This window comes from Malurus melanocephalus, unplaced genomic scaffold, assembly GCF_030028575.1.
Source record: "Malurus melanocephalus ecotype Western Australia unplaced genomic scaffold, MMel_1.1 scaffold_303, whole genome shotgun sequence".
Taxonomy (NCBI): Eukaryota; Metazoa; Chordata; class Aves; order Passeriformes; family Maluridae; genus Malurus; species Malurus melanocephalus.
The window spans coordinates 467804-494871 of NW_026623535.1; the positions used below are offsets into that span (position 1 = coordinate 467804).

At 39.2% G+C, this 27068-nt stretch overlaps 1 protein-coding gene across 2 annotated transcripts in view; it reads left to right on the forward strand.

Annotated features, from left to right (window-relative positions):
• Positions 1 to 9281: 9281 nt before the first annotated feature.
• Positions 9282 to 27068, forward strand: part of CA8 (carbonic anhydrase 8) — a 49164-nt gene continuing 31377 nt past the window's right edge. For both annotated transcript variants that reach the window (XM_057377159.1, XM_057377158.1), the window contains exons 1-3: positions 9282 to 9435; positions 9717 to 9908; positions 13645 to 13769. In XM_057377159.1, coding sequence (XP_057233142.1) covers positions 9357 to 9435; positions 9717 to 9908; positions 13645 to 13769 — 396 coding nt within the window. In that variant the 5' untranslated portion in view covers positions 9282 to 9356. The remainder of the gene's footprint in view (positions 9436 to 9716; positions 9909 to 13644; positions 13770 to 27068) is intronic.

Here is a 27068-nt window from a genome sequence, read left to right on the forward strand (position 1 = left end):
AAAGTGCTCACAGGAAGCACACAGAGGAATTGTGCTGTAGAAGCCTTGTCAATGCTTTGATTCAGTGCCATCAGTCCTGCTGCAGCAGGCCTTCTACTAAGTGCTGATGTAGACAGTCCAGAAAAACTCCCAAGAAGCTACAAATGATGCCTCGCAACCTGAAAAGCATCTTCTGCCTCTCTGAATTCTRAGGAGGGACCTGCCAAAGCAAAAAATGTGCTGGGACTCACAAGCAGTCTGCCCTTTCATGTGATAAGGTCTCTTTGGAAAGGAATGCAGTGTAATCGAAGTACACAAGTAGCCAAACCTCAGCATCAGGTTTTCATGAAAAAGCCCTGCTGGCTCCTCCCATATGATGCCAGTCCACCCGTGTCACACAGAACTGCTGGTGGTGAGCCATGCTCTGCATGAAGGGAATACCCAGCACTCAAATATCTGTTAACATACCCAAGACAGAGCTTTTCAGTGCCAAAATGAGCAGTTTGGGAAGCAGCACAGGAATGTAACCAGCAGAGGACCTTTTCTGTTTACCTGAAAGTCATCTTGTTGCCTGAAACCTTCACAATATCCTAAAGTATTGCACTGTCTCCTGGTTCTACTGAGGCTGAGCTTTATCTGCTTGGCTGATGCAGATACAACAAAGCACACTGTGCTATGAACTAACTCCCTTCCTGTGGAACAAACATTAGRAAGTAGCTGAAGGGATATTCAAGACTCCCGTGTTTCAATGTAAACCAGAAAATGCCTGCTTCCAGATTCTTAAACAGGAGGGTGCAGACTATGAAATACAAAATGTAATCTCAAGAATAAAAAGTCTGATATCAAACTCTTCTTTTCAGTGAAGAAATCTCTGATGCCTTCCCCCCTGCCCTATTTATACAAAACTGCAGTACATGGATGTATTATAGGACATTCATAAAAGTATTAGAGCCACTGGATAAATTACTGGATGGAAATCTGGAGCATTTTTGAAAAATATTTCATATTCAGTGTGGGAAAGTATTTTTATTTTTAATGGTAGCTGTTTGAAGTTCTTCAGTGGCTTGGAAAGTTACCAGTGCCTTTTCATTGCTGAATATGAACATTAATGTGTCTGTGCAAGATCTCAATTTTTTGAGGCTGCGGTTCTTTTKACCACACATCTAATCTGAGCCGAGKATTTGTTTTGATGATATTATCACGCTGGAAGAATACACTTTCAAGAAATCAGTGTTTGGTGTTTGTACACAAGAACATTTAAATTAGAACAAAATGAGTTGCTTCTTCCTTGTTATCTACATGACACATGGTTAATGATTGGTAAAACATAAATTTGAGTGGAAACATCTCCTGTTCCAAGGTTCCAGTTGATCAGTTTTGAATTACAAAACTAAGGCTRTGAGCTAAGAGTCTTTCTAGCAGCATTACAGTGACACACTGCCTGTCATTTATTGTCTGTCCTCCTTTTTAGTACTTGTTCCTTCATAATTATTATCTGCAGTTGGCTACTGGACTTTGAAACTGCAAACTGCTTTCCATATCTTTTGTTTTCTGCTATATATGCATTGAAATAATAYGACTTGTTATCTGTCACTAAGATTACAAGTGGCAAAACTTAAAAGAAAAAAGGTAGAAAAATGTAAAAATTAAATAGGGAGCTCCTTACTGGCTGTAAAATGTGACAAGTCTCTGTAACCAAAAGTAGAGCAGGAATGCTTGGAATCTGATTCAGTGCTGATTCAGTGTGAATTAAAAAAAAGAGCAGAATTAAGTGGAAAAAGAGTAAACAAATATTGATATGAAGTAGAAATTTCAGCTTATAAAAATATTGATCAATACTTAAGGAAAAATCGGTRACCTGGTTTCATATAAATAAGTAACAATTTTTAAACTACATTAATTAGAGAAGAAACTCAAAGTCATGACTGGCTAAGACTGTGCATACATTGATGGTGTCAAAGAGATAAAATATTCATAAATATTTTGGGGGTTTCATGTTTGGGGAGGAGTCCTATCTACTTCCATCATGTCTGGTTAAAGAATTTTGCATTTTATTAATAGCTGAGTGGTATTGTGCATTATCATAAAGTTAAAATCTGATTTAAATGTACRTACCTAGTTTGATACTTACCAAGTTCTCACAAAACCCTGGAGYTTTACAAGAATTGGCTGAACAGATCCTCAGTCCGTTCTGTAAATTTAACAAATACAGGAAAATGTTACAAGATCTAAATAATACTAGCATTATGTAAATATTAAAGAAAGAAAGTGAAATGAGAAAATTTAGGTAATTACTCTCTGGTTTGACAAAAGTATCAGGAAAACTACAAAAAATATGGGACTACAGTCAAAAACTTGATGTAGAGAACTCTAATTAATGCTAGTGACAATAGTTTTACTAGAAGTACATCTTGTCAAGAAMTCTATAATGAGATTACATATTTGTKGAGGCATATGATTTACTAGTGTGCAAGATACTGATTAAAAAAGAACACCAGGAGTCATTCAAATAAATGGCATTTTAGGTCAACAAAAGGTAAAATAATGCAGTCTGTGTCCACATTCTGTAGACTGGCTCCTGGTGACCCTGACTCACAAAGAGGATTTAATGTTTATACTAAATGGCAGCAAACAAGAGATCCAATATTTGTTTCAACAGTAAAAAAAGACTAATGAGAATCCTAAATGAGCAGATAAAAAAGAAATAAATGACCTCACACAGAGGTGAAATAAGAGCTTCACAGAATTCCAATGCCTGTATTTTTAATGTGGAAAATGTGCAGAAAAAAGCTAAACCCAAAATATCCTGGTCTTAACCCTCTAGTAAGTGTTAATGAGCTCCTTATGTTTAGACCTCACAGGTCTAAATAGAAGGACCAGGCTAACACAGGTGAGTACATCAGAGAGAAAACTCAAAGCAAAAAAGGSTCTCCTGTCAAGGCAAACAAGCATAACATGAACTGGTGGCTGAAAGTTAAAGCCAGTCAAAATTCAAATCAGAATTGGACAGCCATTAGTTAACACTGAAAGAGATCAACCACTGGAACGAGCTCTCAAAGTAATGAATTCTTCATGTCTTGATGTCTTCAGGTCAGGCATTTCTGAAAAATGTGCTGTGCCTAAACACAAGTTATTATTTATTGATAGCCAAGTAATTAACTTAATACATGAGTAATTGCATGAAATGTAATAGCTWGTGATATAGGAAGCCAGACTGCACTTTGAATGTACGATTTCATAGCTTTTCCAGAACGGGGCACATGAGCACTTTGCCAGCTATGGATGTTGCCACATTGGGAAGTGAAACTTAGTAGAATGAATGATGAACTGACACTCCTTTCACCATCATTTTACAGACTCAAATATGTTGTTATCCCCTTGCCACTTCATGCTGATCAGTGCTTCCTCTTTCTTCACAAGCTTCCCAGATGAAAAGCCAGCACCTGTAAGTCAACACCTGCTTGTGCTCTTCTAGTGAAAAAATGATCAGGGCCATTATTTAGCTCATTCTCTCCTTTTATTTTAAACTGTTGAAGGCATTATATGTTTCCCTGATTCAGTGCTTCTCTTTGAAACATTTAATTTGGAAGTGTTGGATTTCACATCTATCAATTCCACTGACAAAGAGCCACTCCTTTTCAATAGATATTAGATGAAATTCATGATCTTTCAAGAATCTCATCTAATGTTAAAGATCTTAAATCACTACAGCTAGGTAAATACATATTTATCATCTCCTTATTGCAGATTTTCCCCCTGAGCTTCTCATCTTCTTCCTTTAATTTGCATCTGGGTGTATCTTTAGTTTTGCTTCCTTCCTAAAGAAATAAAGAACTATTTACATAGGAGTTTTGCCATGTCAGGGCCCTTGATCATCATTTGCATTTTGTGTTTCAGAGACATCCTATTTCATCCTTTAACTTTCTTTTCCTTTAGCAGAAAAAAAAAATCTCACTTCCCTTCTACTCTTCTATTGTCTTTAGGAATTCACTTTTGTGCTTACTTTACTTCATCAGCAATTCCTGCTGTCTCCACCACTTTTTGCAATTCTTGATACTTCTTTTTTTTTCCAAGGCTTGATCCTTTTAGAGAGAGGAAAAGCCCCAGGAGACTACATAGATTACTCTAAWTTTTTTAGTGTGCCTTTAAATATAACGTACTCTACTATTATTTCTTCAGCTCCTTTTCGACAGTAGGTTTTCCTGTCCTTAAAAATGACTTCAAATACCTTGTGTTTTCTTTAAAGAAATACTACCCTGTGTAGTTTAAGTGTCCTCTAGCTGTATGTCTAAATTCTCATGGGCAGCTATAATAGCCCTGTTTTACACATTTGAACACTGGGAGAATGCAGACCAATTATGCCCATAGGTTTGTAACTTGTTCCCATTTTCCTCTCATCKCTTGTGCATGTAACAGATTTATTCCTGTATCATAGAAAAGCTTGTGWACACACTTGCAGATCAATATGTTGATCTTTTAATTCCCCACCCAAACTGTGCATATTGTAAAGGGAAACATATGAAGTGTGTGCAGGACCAGTCTTCTGCCCTATTTGCTGGCAAAACCAGGAAGCACAAATTTACACTTACAGACCATAAAACACACAAGGCCACTGAAACCACCCTTTGGTGTAGATGTAAGGGGAAATTGGGATTCAGCTGACATATTTTTTAAATGTTTGCAGGATGGCATTTGCCAATGTAAACCTGACTTGCAAACATACAGTGTCTTTCACTGTGAATGGTTTCTTTTTGCTATAAATGGCCCCTTTATTAAAAATGGTCTCCCTTTACATTTTCATCTTGGACTATYTGAACTACCCAACCAATCTTTTCCTTTTTTTAACACATTACTTCAGCTGAAGAAAATAAAAATAGGCAAATATTATTATTCCAGGAATACTGGAAAATTATTCCTTTTAATGAACCAGTTCCTTTTAAAACATGCAGAGAGATTTTCAGTACTGGCACATATAAGCTTGTGCTTTAATGTTCAAACKCAGAAACTCTCTGCTTACACTTCTAAACTTGGAAAAGAATCAAACTTATTTGAGAGGCTACTCTGGCAAGTAATGAAGATAGAAACAAGACCACGTGGGAGATGTCTGCTGGTCAACCTCGTAGTCAACACAGGAAGAAAAATAGGAAGCCCAATTCACTGGAAAAACTAGATGCTCCAGGTCACTTCAGTTGCCTGTCTTGGTGTATGGACATGGCCTTTTCTCTCAGGACACTTTGGCAAGAATGGAGATCTGCCTTACAGAAGCATAAAGACTCTTATGACCCCAAATGGAATGGTCTAATGTTCCATAGAACAATTCTCTCCTTATCAAAATATTAAATCCTGCATGCCCTCAATTACTCTGTGCTGGCAACAATATAATAAAGAAAAAAGTGGATAATACAGGAAATATGAAAATTTCACAGTCAGAATTTCTCATCCAAGGAAATAACTGTCAGTTTTGTGGCTGCAAAGAATCATACATGTAGGAATGTATAGTCTAAAATAGCTTGTATGTAATTTTGCTTTTCTTTTTTCCTATAGATCTCTAAGCAACTTGTACAGTTCTCTGCATTGAACTCTCCCCTTTCAGAGRGTGAAAGCAGTAAGTAAAGTTGTGGACATGTAAGCTCTTAAAAAAATGCTGCTAGTCATTAATTACAATTTTCACATATAAATTTCAYAGCATTTGGATGGAGAATTTTGGTTCAGGCCTGGCTTTCCCCGTATACACTTTTTAAGGTGTTTGAGGAAGATATATTCTGAAAAAAAAAAAAAGCATGTAGAACAAATAAGTATATCTATATATAGAAACCAGAAGAATATTTGCTTGGAATCTCACCAGGATTAAGTATTATACCAACCATGTCTCGTTTGACAAAATGAATGTCAGAGATCACACTGCTTCTGAACTACTCTTGTGTGAGTTCAAAGAGGAGCTATTAAGTCCTGGATCTGTGCCTGAGCTTTTCGTTCCTGGTACCATCAGAGGGTGTGATCATTAATCCCAGTTAAACAAGAAGTCAGCATGTTCCACAGAATCAAAGGCTGGACTGGAATTCGGGAGAGAGGCGTCCTGCTCCTGCTTCTGTTGATGAGRTGTTATGTCACTTYTGAAGGTCATGTARGCTGAGCTTCTCCTGCTTTTTGCCYAACAATTTGATATTAGCTTGGGGGCCATAACTATACCTGCCTATAGATTTTTCAGTGTGTTGAGCCAGTGTAGCAAACATCATGAGCAGTGCATTTTTACAGAATAAAGAGTGCATTTATATGTATTGTAGTTATAGATTTAACACCTTTTCATAGTAAATTGAACTATTGGGAGCTTCTACACAGACTTAAAAAATTTCACATTTGCCTACATCATTAAAGGAGATCAAATCCCATTGATCCTGAACAAGTCTTACATTRTGCCTCTATCTCCCTCTGATTGTCTGAACCCTTTTACTTGAAGCAGGATCCATAAATGAATGAGTTGGTTTGTGCAGAGATTGATAAGGTCAATATACACATTTGTGATTGGAGTTTAATGTGAGGGTTCAGTCCCATGCTCCATTTCATTGTGGAGAAGCAAACTCCTTTGTTACACACTCCACCATTAAAGAAATCMTGGGAATCGTCAGCAAAATCTAATCTGTTGATTAGATCATGTTATGCCTGACAGATGCTATAGAAGAAACAGGATATTTGCACAAAAACTGCTTGGCASACATATGGGAATAAAGAAATGCCAACTATTCAGTAAGGCTTTACCTGCTATGCCTGATTTTGCAGAGGGATATAGAAAGAATTGAAAGGTTAAAAGGAAGGGCAAAAAATATAAGTAGCTTAGTTCTTAAGTTCAGTAATGAATGAAAGCCATCAAAACTATGGCAAATCATAAAAGGTATTTATTACAAAACAGGAACTCACAGGTCTGATCGTGTTGCCCCTCATAAGCATGAAATTCTAGAACAGACATCCCACAGGAAGGTWACTGCAGGAAAGGACTTAATAGAGAGCATGAATGATATATATTTCAAGGAATAAGGGAAAGAACCCAGCCTCCTAGGCCTATTTGGTTTGTTTCCAAAATATGAGACTCCGTTTCAAGAGAAAAATGGATTTCCAGTCAGATGGATCAGAACTGGTGATGATTTAGGGTAATGTTTGTTTTTCCCYATGTGGCTGAACAGTGATTTAAAGGAATCTATATTAACAGAAGCAGCTGGTGTGTGAGTAGATGATAAAACTTAACAAAGRCAGTTTGGTATGGAAGATGGGCATGCATATACATGGTATGTCATGTGGCTAAAATTCATGTTAAAAACAATTTGAGTTTTCTGTTTCTACAGATGTCAGGTACTCACTATATGAAAAACATCTATTTGTGTTATTTTTTTGGTTTTTTTTTTTTTAGGGGGGGGAGGGGTTTTGGTTGGTATTTTTTTTTTKGCCTCAATAAGCTGCACCATGTTGTAATTTGGGTAGTATATGGTACTGCAGAAGGAAACCTGTGTTTCTCTTCTGCTCTTGAAAAAACCCAACCCAGGCAATTCTTTTGCCCTATTTTCTTTTCACCTTGCATGCAGCTCATGRACCAGTACTCTCTTGCTTCATTAATAAAGTCTCATCTCGGTCCTTCTCTTTCCATCTCACATTCACATTGATAATTTCTGCTCCGATGTCAATGCTGCACGCTGCTGTGTTGGGGATCACTGAAGCACAATGAGCTCCACACCTAGATCAAGCTTTGTGGATCAATAGCACAGGAWCAAGATTTCATCCTCTTGAGAACCAGAATTTAGGGAGGTCTGGTCACTGCCTTTAAGTGAACAAAAATGGTAAGCAAAGGGCACTTTGGTAGTGCTATTTGACTGCTGCTGTTACCTTTTCTGGTTGCTGTCAGGGATTGCAGACTGTCAGTGTTATATTCCCATTTCCCTTCCTGTCACTGATGTAAGTTTTTGGGCCACTGCCTAGAAGAGATCTCTGTAACAGAGGTCCCTTCTGTCCTTTTTTCCCTTGACAGAATGAATATTCTCTAGTTCCATACATGGCTGTTTTCAAAGGAGAATGAAGAGTCCTTTCATAACCTTGAACTGCGGCATCTTCGTGTTGGGAAGAGACTTTCCTCAAACCCTCCATTTTGTATAATTTGCGGTAGGAATTGATGCCACACTTCTTCCTCTAGATCAAAAGGGACAGAGCCGAGCTCCCTCCTTATTCAGTGGCTTGGTCATCCTCACTGAGGGTCTCCATTCCTCCATAGGAAGGGCACAGTGCTCTGTGGTGAGGGGTAAATGCAGAATCACAAAATAGACGAGGTTGAGGACTTCTGGAAATCATCTTGTCCAAAACACCTGCTCAAGCAGGGCTGCCCAGAACAAGGACCTTGTTCAGATGAGTACCTTCATGGATGGAGACTCCACAAYCTCCTTGGGCAACCTGTGCCAGGGCTTAGGCATTGTGACAGTAAATAGTGCTTCCTGATGTTCAAAAGGAACCTCCCATGTTTCAGTTTGTGCCCATCAGCACTGGTCTTGTTACTGGTCGCCACTGAGAAGAGCCTGGCTCCATCCTCTTTGCATCTTCCCTTTGGGTATTTGTACACATCTGTGAGATCCCATTGAACCTGCTCTTCTCTAGGCTGAAAAGTGCCAGTTCTCTCAGCCTTTCCTCACAGAAAAGTCCAGCACTTTAACCACGTTCCTGACCATTTTCTGCACTCTCACCAGTATGTTCACATCTCTCTTATACTGGACCAGCCAGATCTGAACCCAGCACCCCAGGTGTGCCCCCACCAGTGCTGGGCAGARGGGCAGGATCACCTCCCTCGACTTGWTGGCATTGCTTTGCCTAATGCAGTCCAAGGTATTGTTCATTTTTTTTGCAGCAAGGGCGCACTGCTGCCTCATGTGTGACCTGATGCCCACCAGACCTGCCGGTGCCCTGCCTGTTATTCCTCCCCAGTGGCCGGGCTTTGCCCTTCCCCTTGTTGAAGATGCTCTCCCAGGGTGTCCCCGGGTGCACAGAGCGCCTGTCCTGGAGGGGCAGCGGCAGCTGTGGAGACACCCACCCACCCACCCAGCCGGGCTAGGGAAGCAGCCTGCGGAGGAAGGCGAGGAAGACGCAGGGAGGATCGGAGAAGCAGCGTCCCGCGGAGCACTCCCGCCGCCACCTCACCTCCCGCTGCCACGCCGAGCGGCTCCCGGTGCTGCCCGGCGGCCGCCCCCGGCCCTGCCCCTGCCCCGGCGCTCGCCCACACCGCGGGCGGGGGCGGAGGGCGGAGGGCGGGGAGGTCCCGGCGCGGAGCCGAGCGCCGCCAGCCCGCCTCGCCCCTCACACGCTCGCACACCGCGCACCCCGCCCGGCCGCTCCCGGGCCGCCCGCCCATGGCTGACAGGAGCCTGATCGAGGGCGCCGAGCCCCTGCCGCGCCGGGAGGAGCCTCCGGAGTGGGGCTACGAGGAAGGTGAGCGGGCAGTGGAGAAACTTCATCCGCGGCCGGGGGAGGAGGAGGCGGTGTGGGGATTTCAGTGGCGGAGCRCAGCCGGGTTCGCTCCGGGCCGTCCTGAGCCCGGGGAGCGGGGAAGCGCCGTCCCTTAGCGAGCCGCGGGTCCGTCCCCGCTGGCGGGAGGGCTCAGGAGGAGCAGCCCCTTCCTTCCCCCGTCGGGACACCGGGCGGGCAGGGTCTGTCTGAGCCGCAGCGCGGGGTGCCGGCTCCCCCGGTAATCGCTTTCCCTTGTGCCTCAGGAGTGGAGTGGGGGCTGATTTTCCCCGATGCTAACGGGGAGTACCAGTCGCCCATTAACTTGAACTCGAGAGAAGCTAAATATGATCCCTCGCTCCTGGAAGTGCGTTTGTCACCGAACTACGTGGTGTGTCGTGACTGTGAGGTGATCAACGACGGGCATTCGATTCAGATTGCCCTGAAGTCAAAATCAGGTATGGTGAAACATGGCCTTGCATTTCCCGGCTAAAGCTTGTGTTGCCTGAAGACTCTCTCTGCTTGTGTCCTGGAGTGTAGGGAAAGCAGCTTTTCCCAGCGGCGAGCGGTTGTGCCCATTCGGCATGGACTATGCCCGGTGAGAGTGTAGCTGTTGACTTTAGTAGGAAGAGGAGCAAGTGTTGCAATGGGAGTTGCAGATTTCGATGCCAGACTGGATAGTCAGTCAGTTTGCTTCGAARCATATCCAGAATCTCCTCTTGTGGTGGTGGTATCCAGTTCACTGGCATGAACAGCTGTCTGCTTTCAGAAACAGTACAGACTTGCTAAGACTGTAGTGCCAGACCATTCTGTRCAGCTGGCAAGATTCATCCATGGTTAAAAGACCATGTAAGTTAAAAGAGCCCACTTCCACTAAATTGAGTGGGTTCTGCATATTAAGTACAGAATTTGGCAGCTTAAGATTGACATACCAGTTACACACACTCACAATATTGATGAGGACCAAGTAGGAAGCGGTCCTCATTTCTTAAAGGATGGCATTTTTGGTGTCACTCATCAAATATGAATTATAAGCAAATAATAGAAGAAACAATTCCAATGTAAGTGAGATTTCAGTATCTTATTCAGGCTTTTCGTCTGGGTGAACTATTCTGTATGAAGAAGACCAGAAAGTAGGGAGAGAAAAATTCATTGTGCTTTAGAGCACGGCAGTAGTTCTTACCATGTCTTTGGAAGAGCATCCATGTTATTCCAACCATTCTTAGCTAGTTACAGCCCTTTGGGGGCATTTAAACAGCTGAACATTGTCAAACCGTGAGACATTCCAACTTTTGTTTCCTTCTGGGACCTCAGTGGTACTAGGAGCTACAGCTGTGCTAAGTGAGGGAGTCAGTTCAGTTTTACACTGAATTTTTTAAAAAGGAAGGGTTTGTTATTTTATTAATCATGCTTTCCTTTATAATTTCATTTTTATGATAATGACCATGTGTTTTTGCAACACAGAACATTTCTTTCCATGGAATTTTTCAGATTTGCAATAAAAAAGAAATGTTTCACTTCCAGATAGTTTCTGCCTTCATCAGAAGCAGTGCTCTTTTCCCAAGAGATAAGGTTCTCCTTGCAGGATCAGGAATTCCAGAATTCTCATGTGGAGGAAGTGAGAGTGACCACAAATGACCTCATCCCTTGCATGCCAAAATGCAGCTCCTTCAATCCTACCTTTTCCAAGAGTCGTTTGCAATTTAGTAGTGCTAGTTAATAAGATGGGACCAACACTCCTAAATGTGTGTGCCAAACCATGGAGAGAATTTGGAAAAAGGAAAGACTTCTTTTTATACTTCAGTACAATGGGATGGCAGACTGATGAGTCTTGAATTATAAGAAAATGTGAAATAGAGTAGAAGTTTATGACTGAAGTATGAAATTATGATTTAGGAAATCTTGATTTAGTTTTAGTTTTTCCTTAGATTTCATGTTATGTAATTTCCCGTTCTCCATTTGTAAACTGGGAATAATTTGGGAGGGAGAAGACAACATTTATTTAAGCTACCAAGAGAAGAAAAGAGTTTATAAGCTGTGTTTGACCTAGTATTCTGGCCATTTTTCAGGGACTACAGAAACTCCTGCAGTTTCTTTTCCTCACAGGGGATCTCTGATGACAAATCCATTTAGCCAGATTATTTTGATGGGAGCTGTTGAGCACTAAATGCTTTTGAAACTCTGTCCAATTAATGTGCAAGAGATCCTCATCTACGCTAATATTAACAAAGAAAAACTTATTTGTGGAAAGAAGTAAACTGATTAAGATACATATTAAAAATAAATTTGTCATTACTGGTGATTGATTTTATCCTTTAATTCAAGACACTCAGTCCATATGGAATTCCTAAATCCTTCTCATTATTTAATTGCAAACATTTTCACAGCTGCTTTCATTTTCATGATGGAATATGTGTTGTGCATTAGATGAAAGCACCATGACCAACTATGAAATAGTTTTATTGTGGGATCAGTGTTTCAATGAAATTTTGGAAATAAACTCTTTGAAGCTCCTGGAGATCCAGTACTACATGATATAGAGAACATTTGTTCTAATTACAGCTTTTATAGGAGAAATATTTTAAAACAGAGAATATGCTCAATTTTCCTAATTGAGAAAAAGAATAATAATAATAATAATAATAATAATAATAATAATAATAATAATATTTTGCTAATTGAGCACTAATTGAGTACCAGGTTTCTTTTTATTTGTCCAGATTTCTTTAAATAGTTCAATTGGTTGTTTTCCCCAGTGTTCACCAGATTTGTAGGTTTTTCCTCTAGGGGATATAGGTATAGGTAGAATATAGAAAAAACAAGGTTAAGAAGTAAATCTGAATCTGTAGGACATTTAGGACATTTCATTTTAGAAACTCTAATGGCTGTTAGATTAGGTGTGAAGAATTGTTAAAGGAGGATTAATTGGAATATTTGACTTSTTTTTCCTCCAGTGTAATTGCTTCTGAAAAGCCTAATTGTTCTCTTTTTTTGTCAGTTTCTTATAATTTTGTACTTTGGTTTTGTGTTTGTACAGTTGCAATATGATTCAATTGCAAACTTATGTTTTGGTATTATATTATGGCTTGTGCACTAAACTCAGGCTGTATAGTTTGTGTTTCAAAATAACTATTTATTACAGAACTAATTCCCTAAGGCTATAGTTCATGCAGTTRCATAATCCTTATTAATTATCAGAGATTGTAAAAGATTCATTCCAAGTCAATGAAACATAAGCTAGAATTTAATGGATTCTGTGGGAGACACTGTGAATGCCCTTAAATAAAACTCAACCCTACCTAGAAGCCAATATTCAATGATTTTAGTGGGAAGTTTCCTCCAGCTTGTGGTGCAATATTTGATCTAAAGCAGATTCAGAAATCCCTGGGCAAAATGTTTCCATTGATTGATTCCATAGYAGATTGGGCCTCACAATTGCTTGTTTTTACTACTTCTGGTGGAAGTCTCTATTAATGCAAAAATACGGAGCTGCTATTTAAGATTTTTTATGCATGTGTTACGATTGTGGACAGATGCTTTTAAGAAATTCCAGATGTTTAAAAAACTGAAGTAAGGAAAAGCCATGACTGCCTTGAAGCTGTTTTTAAGTCAGTCAGGTATGCTGTGTTTGCTCCAGTGTGTAGGTTTGATTACATTTCAGTATGGAGGCATTCTGTACCTCAGAAGCCTGACAGGTGGTATATGACTGAATGCCTTTACCTAGAAAAATGTTTGCAATCAAACRTTTTTGATCCATTTCTGTGACCCATAGTAAATACAGGTGAGGTAGATTAAGCATTTGAACAACTTGGAGRTAACTTCCCAGTTCAATTCAGAACCCCTGCCATCTGTTTAGAGCRCACAGTTAATGTCTTGATAAGACCAATGAACATTTCCTTTTCTGAATGGTAAAGTTACAATGTTTTTATTTGGGGTTCTGCATCATAAAACAAAGAGTTCCGTATGGCAGCAGTTTTGCTGTTTCTCATAACTACCTCAATTTATGTTTTGTACCAGCAAAGTTCTTCAGAAGTAGAGATGTCAAGTCTGTCAGTTTAACTCTTCTCTGGAGCCACTGATAATGCAGAAGATTGCCACAATCTCCTTGTTGTATTTGGAAAATATATTCAGTGGCTTGTCTGTTTCAAAAGGCAAGTTGTTTACCAGTGCTTCACCCCTTGTCTTCTTTCCCAGTGTTAATAGGGGGGCCATTACCTCGGGGACACGAGTTTGAACTACACGATGTTCGATTTCACTGGGGGAGAGAAAACCAGCGTGGGTCTGAACACACAGTTAATTTTAAGGCCTTTCCCATGGAGGTAAGAGTGTGCTGCGCCATATAACACCTGTGAAATGCAAAAGATTTTATTTCATAACCTGAATTCTTGGTCGCCCAGAAGAGACTTTCTTGTAGCTCAGCATGCCTTATGTTTCAACCACAAAGCTATCTTCCTGAGGTATGCTTTAGTGYGGGTAAATTAGGATATGCATCTGGAATAGAATGCCTCCAGCACTCATCACGTTGTATGATTAATTGGTCGTAAAGTTAACTTGCAGAATTATTAACTCCTTTCTTATTAGTGTTCTAACAAGATCTGCCATTTCAACACTTCCTATGTCACCTTGACTAATAGCTATAGATGGGGAGAACTAGCCACTGGAAATAATTCCTTGGTGAGTAATAACAGTTTAGGTCAATTTGCAGTAAGTGTAGAGCAATTTGTTCATGAAACAACTTTACATACTTGAAAACTGAAKATTATGTGATAGTCCTGTGAATGTTCTGCAATATCTCAAAGAATTACAAGATTTTGAAATAGCAGCAAAGTGATAATGCAGTCTTAAAATATTCAGCTTCTTATGAGGTTTGTCCTAATGCTGGGTCCTATTTCTTCTGCCCTCCAGCAGCAATTTGTCATATTACTTCACTTCCCACTGTCCCATTGCTTATACCTGTCAAGGAATGGCTTGGAGTATCCCTTAGACCCTGAGCTAGTTTTAACAGTTTGGTGACTTCAGCTTTTCATCTTTTATTTCATTTACYGTGCGCTATTTGTTTTAAAGAAACTCAGGATTTTTCAGAGTTCTTTAAGTTATTTTTGCCTTATTTATTTATCATAATCCCTCATGAGTCTGAAACTTTGTTTTTTTTACTGTTCTCAGTGCTAGGAAATTTATTATCATAGTGTTCATGGACTGACTTCTGGAATAGAGCTACTTTATAGAAAAGAATATAAAAATATCAAAGAATATTAAAGCAGAACTAAGTGTAAAGATCTTGTGGACTTACATCATCAATCTAATTCTTAGGGTTGATGAAATACTTTGTTTAAGAGTTTGTTTAAGAGTTGTGGGTCAGATTTTTGTCTCTGCTGTTTGGTTTTTTGTACCAGCCCATCACAACCCCCATATATGAACTTACTCACAGGGGGTTTTCAGATGGAATTGTGTCAGAATAATTTAGGTTTGAAATGACCTTTAAAATCAACAAATCCAACCATAAACCTAATAGTGCCAAGTCCACCCCTAAACCATGTCCCTAAGTGTCACATCTACTTGTGTAGATCCCCTCTGCAGGCTGATTCCAGGCAGCTCCTGGAGGTGCAGAATTGCTTGAATGGGTAAGACTCATCAACCAAAGGGAAAACAAAGGAATGGCTTCTGTATCCTGGTTACCTGGCATAATGTATATATAATATGATTTATATGGGCAGTAAGACCTTCAGGATACTGCAGTGTTCCCCTGAGGCAGGAAGCAGCCAATTCATTATGAAATAGCTCTGCTTAGTGCTTTTCTTCAAGGCTGAACCAGCATGTGGTGATCGAGAAATATTCGTATTAGCTATGCTCAAGACTGTATTTGGGAATGTGTCAGGGTTTCCTGTGTCTTTGTTTGTTAAGGATCACTTGCAAACAGTCTTGGTGGTATGTGGGAGCAGTCTATTGATAATCTGCAGAAACCCTAGAATTACTCCAGATCAATGCAGAAAAAAATATGCTTGACCCAGGGATACAAAACAACAAACTTAATAAGTCATGAAGGGATTTCATTCTTCACCTACTTTAAAAGCAGTGCAGCAGCTGCACAAACAGAATTCTGGCACCATTGAAGGACATCACCTGGGGGTGAGCAAGCCAGTGTTTTTCTATTTCCTGCGTCTAAGCAGCTTTCAACTAAACTCTGATTTCCAAGAAATAATTACTGATGCAAAAACTCTCTCAGAAAAAAACTGGCACATAATACCCTGTGAATGTTTCATTTTGTAAACAGATAAATTCTTATGGCAGAAAATGACCAGTTCATCATCTTCTGCCCCAAGTTGCAAGAAAGTGCCCAGCAGTTTGTTTGACAGATGAACTGCATTTCCTTCTGCTATATGCACAAAGAGCTGCTATATTAATTCCCTCTCAAATTATCCAAATCAAATATTATACTTAAGCAATAATAAAACAGGTGCTTGTGGCCTCTGTAAATGTTTATGTAGTACACCTGAGACTCCGGAATGGAAGATTTGCTGTTTCCATTCCAGGCATGGCCTTGTGAGGTTATTTTTTTTTTTTGTGTTGGGTTTTTTTTTTTTTTTTTTGTTTGGTTTGGTTTCTTTTTTAAGGTTTTTTTCTTTTTAGAACAATAACTTTGACCAATGGCCCAGGAAATCTCATTTTCTTAGCTTTTGACATTGGTTTATACATTTGTTGGCAATCATCATATTCTGCATGTATATTTGTCTTGATTTTCACCGAGTTTTACAGAATATCCTGACTTGGAAGGGACCCACCAAGTCCAGCTCTTGATTAAATGGCCCATCTGGGGATTGATCCCACACCTATGGTGTTTGTACCATGCTCTAACCAACTGAGCTAAGTTTGTTGGTTACTGAGCACAGACAGCAATTGATGCCTATTTTGGCTACATCCAAGCAATCTGGTGTAGCTTATGCTTTCATACAAAATGAGCTGGCAGTTTGTGTAACAGTGCATGCCTAGAAATATGCTGAGCACCAAGTGTGTAAGTCTGTGTCTTTTTCAAGTGTAACAAATCTAGCAGAAAATTTTCTTAAGGAACTGGAAGTAATTTCCATGGCAAATGATAAGGATTCTCCTCTTGTTGTGAGAGAAAAACAAGTCAAGGGGATAAGGAATMATATGAAAAGGGAAGTGCTTGATTTAAGTGGGTACATAACAACACAAAAGCTGGGCTTAGCTGATACACTCTACTATACTATTTTAAAACCTGAGCAGTTTTACAGAAATCAGCTTTTAGTTTGAAGAAATCTGAGATGATACTCCAAGACTAGTTACGGACTGGAGCAGCAGTCTGGTATTTTTAGGGCTGAAGACTGTACAGCTTTATTTTATTACCCTAGACAAAATAGTTGTGGAACAGCTTCAGATTATCAGTGCAATGACCTTTGTAAAAGATGTGACCTTTGAAAAAGAGTGTAATTTTTCAAATTCTGGAAGACCAATCTTCAGTTACTTCCTTAATGTCTTCATCTTTGGTACCGTAACTTCTTTTRTAGAAGTTAGGCAATATCCTGTATTACTTGGGTAATATTCCATGTCTCTTAGTGCAAAAATCCATTATTTCTTCTTTCACAGCAGGGGCCTCTGCATGTGGTTAGGATATATAGGTTCATGGTAAAACTGGTTGGACTATAAACCTTATGTAACCTTTGGAACAGCTTCTTGAAGTAATTCATACTGTCGAAAAATGTTATTCATGTGGCTTAGAGGCTGAGTTCCTTGGTTTTTTATTTTCATATGAGGTTCAGCAAAGATGTGTTTTCCACCTTCCTTGACTGAAGAAACCAGAATGTAGATAGTGATATGCCAACGTTTTCATTTTCGCTGAAAAAATCAGTGTTTGCAGTAAGTCAGGAGAGCAGGACAAGACAATAAATAGTTGTCAAAAGTAAACACTTAACACCTCTTTTTAAACCAAGGAAAAGCAGAGGGCTGTATGTAACATTACTCTTCTCTCTTTTCCATGAAAACAAGAGYATGAAGGCTGTTCTTGCGCTTTGGCCAGAAATTGGAAGGACACATCTATGCAACTTTCTYCAGAAATCCTCACCAAGTAAACCAGTGTTACTTTTCCTTTTGGCCAAAGTTACTTTGGCCTCCACATAAGCTAAATGTTTAGTAATGATCTTAACATTGAGAGCCTCTTTCTTTCCAGCAAATGGAACAGGGTACCAAACATGCACATTTAAACAGATAAATGTGATTTATCTGAAGGTGGTTTAGGTGTAGGAAAGAGAGAAACTATTTGGCATCTTTATTCCTCTCCTTCATTCCAGGAGTATGGGTTGGAGAAGGAGGAAAAGCAAACGAAGGACTAATGAAATGGACTCCTTCCCTTACCTTTGATATATAACAGGGAAGAGGAGGACAGGAATTGCAAATTGCAGCTATTTATTTTTGTTGTTAGCAAAGTGAAATGGGAACAGCTAAAAATGAGTTCGCATTGTATCTGATTTCCRTATAAACACAGCATATTATAGTGCCAGGCTGAATGAACTTAGTCAAAAAAGAAATGAAAACCAGCAGGAGAAAGTAAATCATACGATAGCATTAACACTGGTTTATGGAAAAAAATATTTTCACTACTTCTGAAATGAAGGGAAACAGGGAAAAATACACCTTAAAGTTGTCTCTTCTTAGTTGCTCAAGTGGTGGTATGACCAAAGGCACAAACTGACCATAATGGCACAGTTGTTTCCAGACCGCTGTATCAGGGAAAATAAAAAGGTTCCTTTCACTACTTGCAATATATAACCAGGAGGATAATTCGCTGTAATCCATCCCCTTTAAAATGTAGGATTACTTTCACTGTGAACCATGTGAAAGCTCTCAGTAGAAGTGGGTTGGCAGAAAATAATTTAAAAAATGTTTCCAAGATGTGCAGGTAGATTAAAAACTATTATTGTCTGTCCTACATTTTTAGAGTAGAACAGAARAAAATCCAGTTGCTGGAAGGACCAGAATCTGTTCTGGACAGGAATAAAAGCTGTTCCTTTCTGTTGCATAATGAAGAGCAGACTAATTAATTSTGTAGACTCTTTCAGAGTAACTGAAATACCTGCTGCAGTGAAGATAACATAATGCAAAACACATACCCTACCCTCGATTTGATCCAAACCATGAAGTTTTCCTTTGTTCGCAAGAAATGGTGGCTCAAGTACTCATCAAACGGGGTAAAGCTTTAGGGCTACAGGTTGGGCTACTAAAATTCCATTTACCTACTCAAGTATTTACAGTTTTCAGTGTGGGGTTTTCTTGGTGCCCAGCTCTGAAATCAGGTATCTGCACACTGTGCATCCTCTTTCTGGCATTTCTTGAGAGAAGGTATCGTGCTTTCAACACAGAAATTTATTTTCTGACAACTTTTAATATTCTTTGCCAATGCTATTTTACCTTGCCATCTCTTTTAATAATTTTCTTATTACCTTATCTGGGCTAAAATATAAACCAGAGTTTATGTAATAGAAGGCCTGAGAAACAGTGTGCTTGCCAGTGTGTCTCTCCCTCTTTATGCAGAGACTTAYGAGTGGCAGAAGGGCTGGGTCGTGTGAATGGCAAGCAGAATTTAAACCATGGTGACAATAGTTTTTTTAATAGGACTACAATCCAAATAATAAACTTTAAAATATAAGTAGTAAACCAAGGAGTAAATCCTGTTGCCTTAGYTGATTGCCTTGATTGCCTCCTTGTGAAAAAAATAATTAATTCCACTCATATTGGCCGCACAAGACCTTGAATGAAGAATATCTTGTCTAGGCACTCATGAACTTAACAGGAGGCAAAAAGATTCCAGAAGAGTTTGTGTAGCATCATGCTGAGGTCTGGAACTCTGCTCAGAAATTGTCCAAGTTTTCTGTTGGAAGATTAACTTGTTCCTTGTAGTCTTGGATAATCTTGTAAATTTTGTAATCATTGCAGGTGAATCACTCTTAGCTTTGATTAAACAGAGTGTGCCTTATAGGGAAATGATGGCATTCATGTAATAGCTATATCCTTGACAAGTTATGTATAACAGACTAATCATTGTTTAAAGCAGATACTTTCATTGGACAGTACCTAATTTTTGAGGACAGAGTCGTGGAAAAACACGGGAAAACCATGCCAACATTTAAACAGATGTTTTCAGTTTTGTTTTCTAATCTCAGTAATTTTTACAAAAGTGTTTTTTTACATGTTGTGTAGATGCCATTTAGGAATGTAACAATAATAATGAGCTTTACACAGATCTCCATGGGCAAAATTTGTCTTAATGCAAATTCCTGGACTGTCAGTGAATCATGTGTGGGATCCTAGTCCCAAATATGCAGGTGTATTTTTCTGCATTTTTCTATGTACCATACAATCTGTAATTCCCTAATTGATGTGACTTCTGTTTGGATTTTTTTGTGGTGGGACAAAGCTGTGAGGTCTTTGTCTGTTCCCAATATACAGAGAAACATAAAACCAGCAATAAGATAAAGAAAAAATAACTGTCATTGTAAAAGCACACATGGTCAGCTTATGAYTCCTGAGATTGCCAGTGTTGAAGTTCTTCCAGTGTTATATTTTTATTGTTRTTGAGGGTTAATTTGACCTAAGTARGCACTTGCAGTCTCTGRAGTATAYTTTATTTTTRGGTAATTTGCCAATATGAGCTTCAATTGGCCTGTGTTTTGCTCATTTACATCTAGTTTTAATTTTTCAGGAGCRTACCTATATGCTTTCTATTGTGAATTCCTGAAAGCAGGTGCAAAAACAGGCTGATGTACTACACAAACATGCTTTAATCTTGTCTAATACCTGAAAAGAATTTAAGTTAAGCCCTGTGTAAGAAAGGTACCCATCTTGAGAGGCAGCAAATGTGGTTTCCCTTCTGTGCAAAATTTACAGTATATTTATTGGATTGTGGAAGATACATGAGCTGCCAGACACCAGGCCAGAGAAGAGTGGTGGTAATGGTGTGTGCTGAAGCCTCTTTGTCCTTTTGTGTGTTTTTTAAGTCATWTGAGTTTTGTGTRRAGAAGCTTTGTGGCCCATAWGCACCTGAACCCCTTTWAAGGTGGCAGTTGTGATTGYYTATGMTTTGCAACTTGCACCAAGATGAAGAATTTCAGTATTGATTGAAGAAACAAATGGTTCAAACTAAAAATAACTGAGCAGAATAGGACAAACTAGTAGGAAGAAATAGGACTTCTGAATGRGACTTCTGAGGAGGATTTAAATCTAGTTTGGAGCTCAACAAGATTGCTGCTCAAGTCTTTCTTGTGCCATTCTTCTTGGCTGTGTGCCCTTGCTGTGATTTGCTTMAGTTGTACATGATTTTCTAATTTCTTCCATGATGCTTGCTAGCAATCTGTGCCTATTTTTCATCAGTTTCTTGCTGCCTTGGTTCTCCTATTTGGTTTTCCTTGGCACTTTGCCCTAACTACTAGACCTGTTTTGCTATCTAAAACTTACCACTTGTTGGAGAAGGGGAAAGGAGATTCCTTATTTTGTTATTTTCTATGATGAATRCTTGAGTCAGGAGTAGACTGGCCCCTGTGCATAGGTAAATACTCTCAAAGGCAGAAGTAATAGCTTTCTGATGCTAAGCCCAGATTCTGTGTTATTTGTGCTAATGGTGCACTCATATCCCTCAGGAGGTAAAGGATGAAATTTGTAGATCAGCTGAGAGCTGAAAACCTTGCGAGGCTTCTACAAGTATTTGCTGCTGTGCCTGAATGCATCACAAGCACAAATAATGTAATCCTTAAAAYATCATTGCAAGGAAGATGAATTCTGCTGTTGCCAATGAGGTGGTAGAAAACAAGTTCAAACGGATTAAATTGTTTGGCCATGGTCACACATGATGCCTCTTGCAGAAGTGGGTGAGAACTCCACTCATGATTCCTAGATGCTTAATTTCTAGTAAGGCTTTCAGACACTGCAGTGCTGGAATACCTGATTTAGGATGTAAATAGCATTTCAATGATTTAGCCACAGGGYGATCTGATACCCTAATCCACAGATCATACTACTGGCAGTGAGATGCTGCTCATTCCTGCCATTTACTGTCCCAGCATTAAGCCACGTGGTGAACTAAACTGAACTTTGCTAAAGTTTAGCAAAGTTTGTGGAGTTTATGGAASTATGAAAGAAGAGAAAAGTATAGCACACTATTATGCAATCTGCRAACTTGAAATTCAAGAGAAAACTGTTGGAGAAGCATAACAAAGTTTATTATTTCAAAGGAAGCCTAGCCAACATTACARGAAAACAAAAACCTGACTGAATTTCCTAGAGGAGTGTATTGTGGAAGAACAACTGCTCACTGGATCACAGTCAAGATTATGACTTCAGAAGATAATGTGCAGCTGCAGATCCTCACATCTTGAGACAGACCCCTACCTTTGAAACACAGAGAGCTGTACCTTTGAAACACAGAGAGCTGTGGGATTCAAATCAGTTATTAACAAAACTGGGCAAATTAACAGTGAAGCAGTGTTTTCTATTCTGCCTTCATGAGAGAAACTACCATTGAAAATTAAATCGGTGGTTTAAAAYCTTCCACATATAAACAGTCTGATTTTAAATCCAAGACTACAGATTGATTTATGTTTTGGAGCTGGACATGCTTTTGTTAAATGCTTAGTCATAAAAATAACACTTACAGAATTAAATACTTCACCTATAGCTCTTTGTGTTTTCTGTCTTCTTCATGACATTGCTGATCTATCAAGGTCTAGTAATTTTTCCAAGCTTCACTCTGTCTAACTCTGGAGCTGTAAAAGCACATGCAGACACACACAGGCACCCTCTCAGGCTGGCAAGACCCCAGAGTAGTAGAAGGCAGGCTGGAGAGTCCCCTTGCTTTTTCCTTCCTGGCTTTCATAGTTCAAAGGAAGGGAAAAGAAAGGCTGGAAAGTRTATTTGTTTCTATTAGCACAGGTAAAGGCAGACCCAGGGCACTCCAGCCTACATGTTTGCTGGGGCCAGACAGGGTGTCAGGGAACAATGAGCTGCTCTGTGGTGCTCCCTGCTTCACACACTGAGCAGAAACTTGGTTCAGTGGAGAGCCTGACCTATGAATCTGACAGTAATAACTGGATAGCTGTTTAGTTKCTTACCACTATGTTGTTATTGAAAGTGAGCAATGTAGARGCAGGGATATTTTGCCTTTTTCAGTCTTTTTTTAGCCTGTATACTTACATTACAATTAGAAAAATGTTGATTTTGATTAATTTCTGTTTTCTTTAATCTCCTGTGTGTGCCAGTAGACACAAGCTGTGCTTGTGATTTCAAATGTGAAGAAAAAATAAATACGCACAGATGACAAATTACAGTATCCTCTGGTTCCTCTACACTCTGATGGTTTTGCCAGTGATTTTCCTAAGAAATAGGCAAAATAATGTTAGCATGTCAGCAGCTTCTGTGGGCAAATGAAAAGATAGGTAAAAACATCTCTGTTACAGTTGTATTAACTGTGAAGATTTCTTCTTTTTYGTTTGAAAAACCTTTTGGCTTCTTTTGCCAGAACAGAAAGGAGAGCACTCCATTGGATTTTTATGGTTTCCATTACTTTTCTTTTTAGCTCACTGTTTGTAGCTGTCATGTTTTGAGTTTTTCCATGTACATCAGTACTTCCTGCTGTTAATTTCATTTTTTTAATGGACCAGTAGTTCTTTGAGTAAAATGAAATGAGGATGCTTCATGTGATTAGACTTTTCAAAGGGAACAGAGATTCCTGTTTAATATTAGATGTTGCAGTGTTTTTGTTACTCTGTTATGTAGGTACTTCTTTAAAACAAGTGATGTACCAAAAGAAATTGTGGTAGTGTTTCCTGAGATGCTGCAAATAATTCAATAGTCCTTACTTTTCAAGTGGCACATCTGAAGGTATGCCACACGATTGCTTACTCTACTTCTGCTTTCACTGGGTGACTCATTTGGAAAGAGAATAGATTTTGGAAGGTGTCTTTACAGTCCTTCCTTTTATGATTCAACAAAAATAGCTTTCTTTACAGCAGTTCTTTCTGTCAAAGATGTTCATGTAGAGGAGAGCACCAGTCAGCAAAGGTTCTGGACTACCCTGATGTCCCATTCAAGCATTCATTCAGTGTGTTTTAGCTGTGAATTTAGCTTTTGACCTCAGACATGAAGTAACTCACACTGTAATTGCAAAGCTGTTTGAACAGTATCTCCAGGATACCTTGTACTCTGCTCCATCTTGRTTTACATGCACCTAATTTCTCTGATCTTAGATTACAGACTTCTTTGTTCAGGGAATGTCAGATTGTTCTGAACAAACTTGGAGACTGACGATTAACATGCAGACTAAATCTGCTTGGTATTTAACACTTGCAATAAATTGTAACAAGGAGAAATTCAGCAGAAACTGTGCTTTCTCTTCTACACTATATTAATATCTCTGATATTAAGGAAATTTTTCATGCTAACAGTATTGTCATCTGTGTTCATTGGCACTGCTTTCAGTTGTGTCTCCTAGTGGTGAAATTAGTGTTGYTTTCAAAGATAGGCAAACAGTTCCCTTTATGTAATTTTTTTCATTRCAGTGATCTATGTATGGAATTTTAAAGAGGATTTAACTTATACTGGAATTCAGTGGCATTTTGGCACCTATCCACTATAGAAGCCTTGAAAAATTCCAGTCTGGATTAATAAACCACGTGAACTAATTTATAACCTAATGACATTCTCATGCTCTTCTTCTTCATTTTGCCCAGCATTCATGATCTAGAAATTTACTTCTGTTTGCATTTGCATTTTCAAAGGAAGCATGTTTGTGTTGACTGAGCTATAATGTTTAACCATGAAGACTGTTACTTTATGGGTTTTTGTTTCTTTGTTTTATGGCATGAGGTATGTGCACGTATTCTTGCTTCTCCTAAGATATTTTCAAACAGCCTCTKTATCAATTCCATTAACTTTATTTTCCCAAACCTCTCCTTCAGGCTGTTAATAACTAACTTTCTGTTTTTTTAACCACTTTTCTGAGAGCTGTGTGCCCTGGTCATATTCTTGGTTTGGTCCCCTTGTGAGGATTTGGAACTTAATTACTCTATGTTATGGTCACTGCCAACAGCTTAGTCAATTGCTTCCTGAAACAACTCAGTGCCAAGTCAAGTATCAACTCATAAATTCTYGTGCACATGTAAAATAGCAAGACACAATTTTTCCACATTTTATCCTCCTGAGATGTTGCTTACGCAATATTTGTGCTGTTGAAATTACAAATCATTGTTGTACAACTTAACTGTGTTGCCTTCCATTATTATACTAGCTGAAATCCTCAGCTTCATTTCATCCCTCTCAGTACAGGGAAAAKACTTAATGCTGGCCCTAGTTAGGTAGCCTGACTTTGCTATTTTTACTSTTCCATACTCCACTTTTATAGCATGTTGTGAGTGAAACTGGAATATACTGATCCCTGGCGATCTTGGGTGAGTCTGGGAGARCATTTCTTATCTCTACAATCTTTAGCAGAGCAGTTCTAAAGTGCATTAATTTACCTTAGGGATATAGATTTATCCCYGAGACTGTGTTTTTGTGGAATCAAAAGAAAATTTCATCTAGACTCTTTCTCAGTAGTGACAGAAATATCACAAAACCCAGTCTGCTCAAAATTTCCAGACTGATATGTTTTAGGTGTCACTCTGATTAAGATGTGGTGATGCAGTATTCCCCTAATTATTAGTATTTTGATGTACAGCCAGTATGAATTGAAATAAGAGTTGGGAAGATATGAGAACAATAACAAGTCTGTCATCCTTSAGAGATTTTTTGAGAGGTCCCTTCTATCCCGTATAATTATTAGACTATGCAGGCTTTTCTGGAGCTTGTAATAACAAGGAATAGCTGTATAACCTAGTTTTGAGCAGGGAACAAAGGTTACTAGAAGATTAATTTACACATGATGCAGCATGCACTGAGGAAAGAAGCTTTTGTAATAATTAGCTTCTCAGTCAAGAGTGTAGAGAGTGGAAAAATGCAATGGGTGATTGCACCAGCTGYATAGATTGAAGCGAGCCCACTGACAATTGTGTCCTAATCAGATATTCTAATCATTTTAAAGAGGAAATATTTAAAAATTATGGTCTTTGTGTGTAGAGCATAAACAGGAGCCTGTTAAACAGAAGAATCCTCCATGTTTCAAGGTCTTGCACTATGGGCTATGGTTGCCAATTAAGTTGAGACAGGACCTACACCCAGGCTGGGCAGGTGCTTCATGTTCTCCTGCTGCCTGAGCTGCCAGTTGTTTTATCAGAGCCTGGTTCTGGTATTGGGGGGGTTCAGGAGGATTTTTGCTGTTGGCACATTTCTCCTTGACTCTTGTGTGGTGTGAACTTAATGCCTTGTTCCAAAGTGCCAGTGGAAACACAGCACATGGAACAGTGTTTTGTAGGGATCCCAGCAGCAAATTAGGGTGCCTGTAGTTTAGCAGTAAGTATTCATAAAGAAAGGAGTTCTAGCATATGAGCTGCATTTTATGGTAGCAGGACATTCCAGATTGTGCTGGTTTATAGGAAATTTGTAGCATTAAGATCAAACAAGAGTACAGAAATGTTGGAGCAGAGTCCTTCTTCTCCCCTTACCATTAATCAGATATGTCATAATAGATGATGAGCTGTGATTTATTTCAGAGTATGTTTTCCTGTAAAAWATTAGCCTGTGCCATGTTTGGTCTGACATTTGGGTGACACGTGCACACCAGCATGTCCCAGTAAGGGACAGAGCTGATGGCACTTTCCTGACATTGTAAGAATTGGGCAAGCTTAGCTGACAGAAAGCATGTGTGAAACATGGTCATTCTCACAGGAGCATGACTGAGGAGGTCTGAGAAAGAGGCATCACTCAGGACTCAATCAGGAGATGTTTATCTGGAGGTCACAGACAATTCAGGCCTGGGCTCCTGAACAGAGAATCCTGAGGAGTGTGAAGGAACAAGAGACAAGGGACACAGGTTGCAACAGGAGAAATTCTGGTAAGGTAGAAGGAGAAATAAATTATGGGGGAGGTCAAGCACAGAACAGGTTATCTAGAGAGGTTGTGAGACCTCCATCRTTGGAGATACGGAAAAATTAGTTGGACAAGGACCTGAACAACCTGATCTGACTTTGAATTAGTYGCTAACTTTGAAGCTGGTGCTGCTGTGAAACAGTTGAACTTCAGAGGTGRCTTCTAACATAAATTATCCTGTCATTATATATTTTATGTGTGAGCTGGGAGCAAAGTAAGGTCATCAATAGAGCTTAAAAGATCATTTTTGCTCTCAGTGAGCTTAAGACCCTGCAGTTTTCCACAGAGCMGTCAGTGCCCCAGACAGGGGAAAAATGTACGTTTTTGTAGCTGTGTTTTTTATTGAGAGACACTGGCTTTCAGAACTGATGAATGCTAGGTCATATGCAGTGACTCTGATTCCTGCCAGAATGTGTCATCCCAGGCACTCCAATTCTTTGTAAAAATCTGCTACCAGGCCTTTTCATATTGACATAGAAGATATTTCTGTGGTAGAGAAAGGAATGGGTTTAAGGGGTAGGGTTTTCATTTGATCAATGTTTATTGATTGTAAAGCCAGAATCTCAGGTCCTTACTCAGTTATGTGAAAGTGTTGT